This window comes from Solanum pennellii, chromosome 9 (assembly GCF_001406875.1).
Source record: "Solanum pennellii chromosome 9, SPENNV200".
NCBI lineage: Eukaryota > Viridiplantae > Streptophyta > Magnoliopsida > Solanales > Solanaceae > Solanum > Solanum pennellii.
In genome coordinates this window covers 21,218,725-21,227,825 of record NC_028645.1, presented here as the reverse complement: position 1 = coordinate 21,227,825, position 9,101 = coordinate 21,218,725, and the positions used below count along the sequence as shown (strand labels likewise).

The window sequence follows — 9,101 nt, the reverse complement described above, 5'->3', positions numbered from 1 at the left end:
ACATATATATATATATATATATATATATTATTAAGCCTAATTTGTTACTATCATAATATAGAAAAATATGAATCAACATGGAAAAGGAGATAAGAGACAAAGAGAGGATCAATCACCTCGATTCATGATATTGGATAAGGCCCCTACACTCTTGAAGACATGGTATGAAAATATGACAAACCATGGACAAGGAATGGTGTTCAAACGCTTGGGATTTCTATGAAGCCTTTTGTATGTTGAGCAACGATGGGATTTGATAAAAGCACTAGTGCATTTTTGGGACCCGTTAAGGAAATGTATTCTGTTTTTCTGGTTGTGAACTCACCCCACCCTTGAGGAGATAGGGGCATTCACTGGAAAGGGTAAACATCTTCACAAAGGAAAGCCTATGATACCATAACATATTAATGGGAGGAGGTTTCTAGAATTACTGCATATAAATGAGAATGATATAGGTGGTTGTTTCGATAATTGATGGGTTCCGTTAGAATTTTTGTACAAAAGATATGGTAAAAGTGATGGATTCGAAGTGCATGGAAAGAAACTCCGTAATAATGGGTGTCGTCTGACCTGGGAAGCATACAGTTATGATGCCTTCGTGGTGGCTTTTTTGGGGATCATGGTATTTCCAGAAAAGGGAGGAAAGGTTAGCATGAACTTGGCTGCAGTCATTACAGCTTTTGAGAAAAAGCCTAATATCACCCTCGTTCCAATGATTCTGGCAGACATCTATCGTGCCTTAACTATTTGCAAGGATGGAAAAAACTACTTTAAGGGATGCAATATGTTATTACAACTATGGATGATTGAACACATTCGTCATCACCCTTATCTGGTGGACTTTAAAGTAGAATGGAATGATTATATTGGAGGCCACAAAGAATCAAAGATCATAGTTTTCCGAAGGGTATTGAAGCTTGGAAGCAACACCTCAATAATCTGGCTGCTGACAAGATTGTGTGGAATTATCATTGGTTTCTGTCTGCCGAGGTGATATACATGTCTACTTTTTGATCATTCATCGTCCTAATGGGTCTTCAAGGTGTCCAACCTTACATGCCACTTAGAGTTATGCGACAACTTGGGCGACGCCAGTTTCTACCACCTAATGAAGATATGCGGGAATTCATGTATGAGTTTCATCCCGAGACACCTTTAAGGCAATCAGAGATATTTAAGATTTGGGGGGGATGCATACTCTCAAGTCCCCAAAATATGGTGAAGGATCGCACAAGAGGCGAGGTGGACCAAGAGTACTTAGAGTGGGCTCATGATCAGCCCCTTCCTAAGGTTATGCCAGAAGGGTCAATAAAAGGACCTATAGATCGAGAAGCAGAAATTGAGGTTAAGATTAAGCAAGCTCGCCTCAAAGTCGAAAGAAGCTATAAATCTACTCTGGATATCCTAATTAATGACCTGAAAAATGCTAAAGAGCAGTTGGCCAAACGTGATGCGATATTTGAAGTTAGAGTTAGAAAACACCGTTCTACCATACTGACCTTACAAGAAGACTTGGACATTGCCACAGGCGCTATGGAGCAACAGGAAGAAGAGTATAAGAAAGAAAAGGACCATCTTATCTGCGCATAGTCTAGACTCCAAACTCAAGTTAAAGCCTCTATGGAACGGGAAAGAGAAATAGCAAGGCGTTTCAGTGCTTATCATGCCGACTATGAGATTGAGAGAGGTCAAAGGATAGCCGAGCGAGATGCACTCCACGTTCAAATTGAAGAGCTCCAAGAACAAAAGGGAAAAATTGACGCATGAAGTCAATACTGCTCACCACTGGTTACATAATTGTTATGACAATGTGGATGAACCCAGAGACCGGATACTACAACTCAAGAATGAACTCAATAATGTTTATGATAGATATTTACACCAGAACGATGAGAGGTTGGGCCGACAGGCCCGTGCTTTGGCTCCATATCTACCGAAAGCGTTGGCGAAGATTTATAAGGGTCTTGGAGATGATTGAGATTCGAGGATTCAGTTTCTTTTCGAGTCTATTTTCTTAGTAGTGATTATTTCATTTTATTGTATTATTTTTTTTCTTTCTTTCTTTTTCGTTTTTGTTATTTTATTTCATTTGGAGTCTATCTAAGTCCTAGGTACTTCTGTTTTTTTAGGTTTTATTCAAATCATTGTTTGAAAAATATTTGAAAATGAACGAAAAAGATTTGCTTTTGGTCACCTTATGTGCATATGTCATGCAAAAAAAGTAATATTTTTCTCGAACTACGCAAGATCTGATTCATAGGCCAAACATGATACGTAGGCAACCCAGGGGGTTCAATCCAAAATATTTTCTTTTCTTTCTTCTCTCTCTGAAAAAAATCAAAAAAAAATTAAATAATAATGATAATCATAATAATAAAGAATAAATAAATAAATAAATAAGTAAGTAAATAAAAAAATAATAAAAATAAAATAATAAAAAACTAAGGAAGAGAAGAATGCCTAGGTAAGCCGGGATGAAACATAAAGTCCTCCATATTAGAAGTATGTATATGGAGGCTATGTGCATAATTTCTTAACAATAATCAGTTTGTTACTCCATTCAAAGAGATAGAGAGAGAAAGAGAGAGAAATAAAGAGAGACATACTAGCTTAAAGGTAGTTGGTTTGTGGTTAAACTGACATCACATCCTTACAATACAAGATCGAAAGGGAAACAGAAAATGGCCCCCAAAGACGGAAATGAATCGGGCAATGATTAGATCCAAAACCAGATGACTTCACAAGAAACAGGGACAACAGAAGAGATAAGGGCATTAAAACAACAAATGGCAGAGATGTATGAGGCTTGGATGAGTGGACAACCTCCACCATCTTCAATCCGGGACTATTTTAATACAAATATGTCTCCCCCTATCCAGGTGTCGACAAGAGATCCGATATACCCCTTGGATTCGGCCCCTATGCTAACACATCCAATGTCGCTGGAACTTCTATGGTGCTCCCTTCGAATACACCTATGATAAGTAATCCACTCTTTGTGTCAATTGCCCCGACTAACAGCATCCCACAACCAACGATGGTGCCCAAATCCAACAGCGATCCTCCGCCCAAAGTTCGGCGTGATCATAGTTACACTCTTGAAGATGCCATTAAAATTCCAAGCTCTCATCCCCACATTCATCAATATAGTTCCCCTGTCGAAATTGTGAAGATGGTCAAGAATGTGGAACATGAAGAAATGACTAAGAAAATGAAGAGTTTAGAACAGAGTATAAGAAATATGGAAGGACTAGGCGGCCACAAAGGCATCTCGTTCAGTGACTTGTGTATGTTTTCTCACGTCCATTTGCCTGCTGGTTTTAAAACTCCAATGTTTGAGAAATACGATGGTCACGGAGATCCCATAGCTTATCTAAAGAGATATTGCAACCAATTGAGGGTGCAGAGGGCAAAGAAGTGTTACTTGCTCATCTAAAGAGATATTGCAACCAATTGAGGGGTGCAGAGGGCAAAGAAGAGTTACTTATGGCCTATTTTGGGGAAAGCTTAGTAGGGATTGCATCTGAATGGTTCATAGATCAGGATATCACTAACTGGCACACATGGGATGATTTCGCTCGATGTTTTGTACAACAATTCCAATATAATATTAACATTGTGTCATATCGCTCCTCGTTAGCCAACACGAGGAAAAAGACCACGGAAAATTTTTGTGAATATGCTATCAGATGGAGGGAACAAGATGCTAGGGTTAAACCAGCGATGAAGGAGTCAGAGATGATTGACGTTTTTCTCCAGGCGCAAGAACCTGATTACTTTCACTATCTGCTTTCTGCCGACGGGAAGACATTTGCTGAAGTTATTAAGGTAGGGGAAATGGTGGAAAATGGCATCAAGTCTAGAAAGATTGTAAGTCAAGCTGCCTTAAAAGCCACAACACAAGTTCTTTAAAATGCTTCTTGAAATATTGGAGAGAAGAAGAGAAGGGAGGATGTGGCCACTATTGTATCAGCGCCTAGGACTCATGTCCAAGATAATTCCGCACAACACTATTTTCCTTCCCAAGCTCCACAATATTCTGTCCCATACACTCCATATCAAGTTTTTAATGCACAACCAATTGCACCCCCTTCTTATCCACAATGGCGTGCACCAACTCCACAAAATCATCCACCACCCCCACAAGTTCCTCAAAATACTACTAGAATTCCTTTCCGTCCTAGACCACAATACAAGAAGGGAAATGGCATTAAAGATGAGTTCACTCCTATTGGGGAGTCGTATGCTAGCTTGTTCCAAAAATTAAGGACGTTGAATGTTTTGAGTCCTATTGAGAGAAAGATGTCGAATCCTCCCCCGAGAAATTTGGATTATTCTCAACATTGCGCATATTGTTCTAATGCCCCAGGGCACAACATAGAGAGATGTTGGTATTTGAAAAGGTCCATTCAGGATTTGATCGATTCTAATCGAATTATAGTTGAAAGTTCGAGTGGACCCAACATCAATCAAAATCCATTGCCGAGGCATACTAAAACAAACATGCTAGAAATGATGAAGGGTCATGAAGAGTTTGCATCTCCGTATAAGCCAATCCTTAAGGTTGGAACTGGCATTGAGAAGTCGGCAAATGTTGTTGATTTAACAAAAATGATGCATTTAGGGGCGTAAAGTAGGTTAGAAAAGTTGAGCCCATCAAACACACCCATCTTAATTGTGAAAGGAGCCCTTAAAGATGTTTGGGCAAGTCCGAGTAAGGCAAGATCGTTTGTCCCAAAAAGGCCAAACAAGCCTATCTTGATCGTGCAAGGGGCCCATATTCCTCCTGTGATTATCAGGCCAGTATCCCAGCTCCCAATGACTAACCCCAAAGCTGTTCCTTGGAATTATGAGCCTACTATCATGACATACAAGGGAAAAGAAATTGATGAAGAAATAGATGAAGTAGGAGGAATAACCCGTTCAGTAAGATGTTATGTCCCGATGGAATTAAGGAAAACTAAAAATGACCTAATACAAATAAAGAGTCCGATCACTGAAGGAGAGGCAGAGGAATTCCTAAGGAAGATGAAACTATCAGACTACTCCGTGGTGGAACAATTAAGAAAAACTCCAGCCCAAATCTCTTTGTTGTCTTTGCTAATACATTCTGATGAACATCGTAAGGCTGTAATGAAAATTTCGAATGAAGCAAATGTTCCTAGTAAAGTTACAGTGAGTCAGTTAGAGAAGATTGCTGGGAGGATATTTGAGGTAAACTACATCACATTTTCTGATGATGAACTACCCAAAGAAGGTACAGGACATAACCAAGGTCTACATATCACTGTAAAGTGTGAGCTTTCATATGTCACTCGAGTTATAATTGATGGAGGATCTGGAGAAAATATTTGTCCTTTATCAACTCTACAGAAATTGAATGTTAGTGTTGAAAGGGTCCGACCCAACAATGTATGTGTTAGAGCTTTTTATGGGTCAAAAACAGATGTCATTGGTGAGATAGAGCTCATACTAACCATAGGGCTTGTGGATTTTGCTGTGAATTTTCAAGTGTTGGATATAAACGCGTCCTAAAATCTATTGTTGGAGAGGCCATGGGTGCATAGGGCTGGAGCAGTCCCCTCAACGTTGCATCAGATGATTAAGTTTGAATACGACCGACAAGAGGTGATTGTTCATGGTGAGGGGGATTTGTCAATCTACAAAGACTCTTCCTCCCCTTTTATCAAGCGAATAATGAGAATGAGGCACTGGTTTATCAAGCTTTTGAGGTAGTGGTTGTTGAGAATATCCCCGAGGGGAGTGTCATTTCAAAACCGAAGATGCCCATCGCGTCTGTAATGGTGGTGAATGAATTGTTGAAACATGGGTTTGATCCGGGTAAAGGCTTAGGAATCTGCTTGCAAGGGAGAGCTTATCCAGTAAGTCTACGAAAGAGCATCGGCACTTTTGGCTTAGGCTACAAACCTAGAGTCGAGGACAAAATAAAGGCAAAGAAGCAGAAGCGAGATTTATGGTCACTTACCAAGCCTATACAACCAATCTACAGATCTTTCATCAAAGCCGGCGCAACAGAATATTAATCATCTTTTCCAGAACCAGTGATGAAAGTAAGCGAAGAAAATGATCAACTATTTTCAAGATTTATTTGTCGAGGTTGATATGGTGGAACTCGGAGAAGGCACTAGCAACAGAGATGTGCAATTCAGTGGTCCTGATGTCAAGCTAAACAATTGGGAGGCCACCCCTCTCCCCATTAAAGACGAGTCTTGGTAGTCTGTCTTGTTTTTTCTTTTGTCATCCGATTCATTCAAGGATTGTAATTCGGATTTTATCTTGTCGTTTTATTTCAAACATTCTATTTCCCTTTTCAATAGGATGTAATTGCATCTTTATTTCAGTCTAATATATTTGTTCATTTTCTTTTATACAGTTCTTTCTATGCCGATTCTAGTGATATGACATGCATGCAGAATTTTTTGCCAGATCTTAATATCCAATCTAATCTTCGACCTAATATTGAAATAATAAGTCAAGAAATCGAATATGATGAAGACGGAGTATTTGAAGAAGTAAGGAGGGATTTCAATCATTTTGAAAATAAGTCAAATCAAAACATGAGTGAAACTGAGATGATAAATTTGGGGGATCAGGAAATTATTAAGGAGACTAAGATAAGTGTACATGTTCGACATCAAAAGAATGATATAATCCAAGCCCTGATTGATTACAAAGATGTTTTTGCATCATGTTATGATGATATGCCTGGATTAAGCACTGACATGGTTGTTCACAAGTTGCCAATTGATCCTAATTTTCCTCCGATAAAGCAGAAGTTGAGAAAACTCAAAACCGACATGAGTGTAATAATTAAAGAGGAGATCAAAAAACAACTTGAGGCCAAAGTCATTCAAGTCGCTCAATATCCTTCTTGGTTAGCCAATATCGTACCCGTCCCTAAGAAAGACGGCAAAGTTCGAATGTGTGTTGATTATCGTGATTTGAACAAAGCAAGTCCAAAAGATGATTTTCCTTTGCCTAACATCCATATTTTATTGGATAATTGTGCTAAACATGAGGTTGCAGCTTTTGTAGATTGTTATGTGGGTTACCATCAGATTATTATGGATGACGAAGATGCAGAAAAAACATCTTTTATCACTTTATGGGGTACATATTGTTATCGGGTTATGCCTTTTTGATTAAAAAATGCAGGGGCAACTTATATGAGAGCGATGACAACCATGTTTCACGATATGATGCATAGAGAAATAGAAGTTTATGTGGATGATGTTATCATTAAATCTAAAAAAACAGTCCAATCATGTGAAAGACTTAAGGAGATTCTTCGAAAGGCTCCGCAGGTATATCTCAAGCTTAATACTGCAAAATGTGTATTTGGAGTACACCATCAGGGAAGCTTTTGGGGTTTATGGTCAGTCGAAGAGGTATCGAGTTGAATCCTTCAAAAATCAAAGCAATTCAAGAATTGCCACCTCCAAAGAACAAAATTGAGGTTATGAGCCTTCTAGGAAGGTTAAACTACACCAGCAGATTCGTTGCTCAACTCAAAACAACTTGTGAGCCTATCTGTAAGTTATTGAAAAAGAATGCCACAGTCGAGTGGACTGACGAATGTCGAGAAGCTTTTGAAATTAAGAATTACCTATCGAATCCCCCTGTGTTGGTTCCTCCCGAGCTGGGAAGACCTTTGATATTGTATATGTCAGTACTGGATAATTCTTTTGGTTGTGTACAGGGTCAGCATGATGACACTGGGAAGAAAGAGCGGGCCATTTATTACCTCAGCAAGAAGTTTACCGTCTACGAAGCGAAGTACAACCTTCTTGAAAGAAGGTGTTGTGCCCTAACTTGGGTAGCACAAAAGTTGAAACATTATCTTTCATCTTACACTACTTATCTCATATCTCGTATGGATCCATTGAATTACATTTTTCAAAAGCCCATGCCCACAGGCAGGCTTGCGAAATGGAAAATATTGCTCACAGAGTTTGACATTATCTATGTAACGCGGACCGCAATGAAAGCTCAAGCATTGGCATATCATCTGGCAGAGAACCCTATTGATGAAGAATATGAACCACTTAAAACCTATTTTCCAGACGAAGAGATATCTTGTATTGATGAAGATATTAACGATAACAATCAAGGTTGGAAGTTATTCTTTGATGGTGCCTCTAACAAGAAAGGATTTGGAATAGGAGTTGTTCTTATATCTGAATCAGGGGAATATTACCCTATATCAGCCCAACTTAGATTCTATTGTACTAATTATATGTCTAAGTATGAAGCGTGCATTTTAAGTCTGAGGTTAGCTGTTGACATGGGCATCCATGAATTGTTAGTGTTAGGAGACTCAGACTTACTAGTTCATCAAATTCAAGGAGAATGGGAAACTCGAGACCCAAAGCTCATACCATATCAACATTGTTTACAAGATGTTTGTCAACAATTCGTGTCGATAAAGATTAGACACATTCCCAGAGTGCACAATGAGATTGCAGATGCATTGGCCACTTTATCTTCGATGCTCCAACACCTTGATGACGCTCATATCGACCCTTTATACATACAAATTCGTGATCAACATGCTTATTGCAACATGATTGAGGAAGAATTTGATAGTAAGCCTTGGTTTCATGATATCAAAACATATCTTCAGTCTGGAGAATGTCCGTCGGATGTAACTAGTAATCAAAAGGACTATTCGACGACTAGCAATGGGTTCTTTCTTAAGCGAAGGCATAGTATATAAGAAGACACCCAATTTAGGTCTTCTAAGGTGTGTAAATGCTCAAGAGGCTTCCAGAATCATGATCGAAGTACACTCAGGAGTTTGTGGACCTCATATGAATGGATATGTTTTAGCCAAGAAGATACTTCGAGCAGGATATTATTGGCTCACCATGGAGCGGGATTCCATACGATTTGTTCGTAAATGTCATGAATGTCAAATACATGGTGATTTGATACATTCTCCCATTTCTGAGTTGCATGCAATGTCTGCTCCATGGCCTTTCATGGCATGCGGAATGGATGTTATTGGACCGATAGAACCAAAAGCATCGAATGGTCACAGGTTCATCTTGGTGGCCATTGATTATTTTACAAAGTGGGTG

At 39.1% G+C, this 9,101-nt stretch overlaps 1 protein-coding gene across 1 annotated transcript; it reads left to right on the top strand.

Annotated features, from left to right (window-relative positions):
* The first annotated feature begins 7,351 nt into the window (after nucleotides 1-7,351).
* LOC107030049 lies at nucleotides 7,352-8,737 on the top strand. Its single transcript, XM_015231454.1, has one exon. It carries the CDS (start codon nucleotides 7,352-7,354, stop codon nucleotides 8,735-8,737), a length of 1,386 nt encoding a protein of 461 aa, XP_015086940.1.
* The last annotated feature ends 364 nt before the right edge of the window (nucleotides 8,738-9,101 follow it).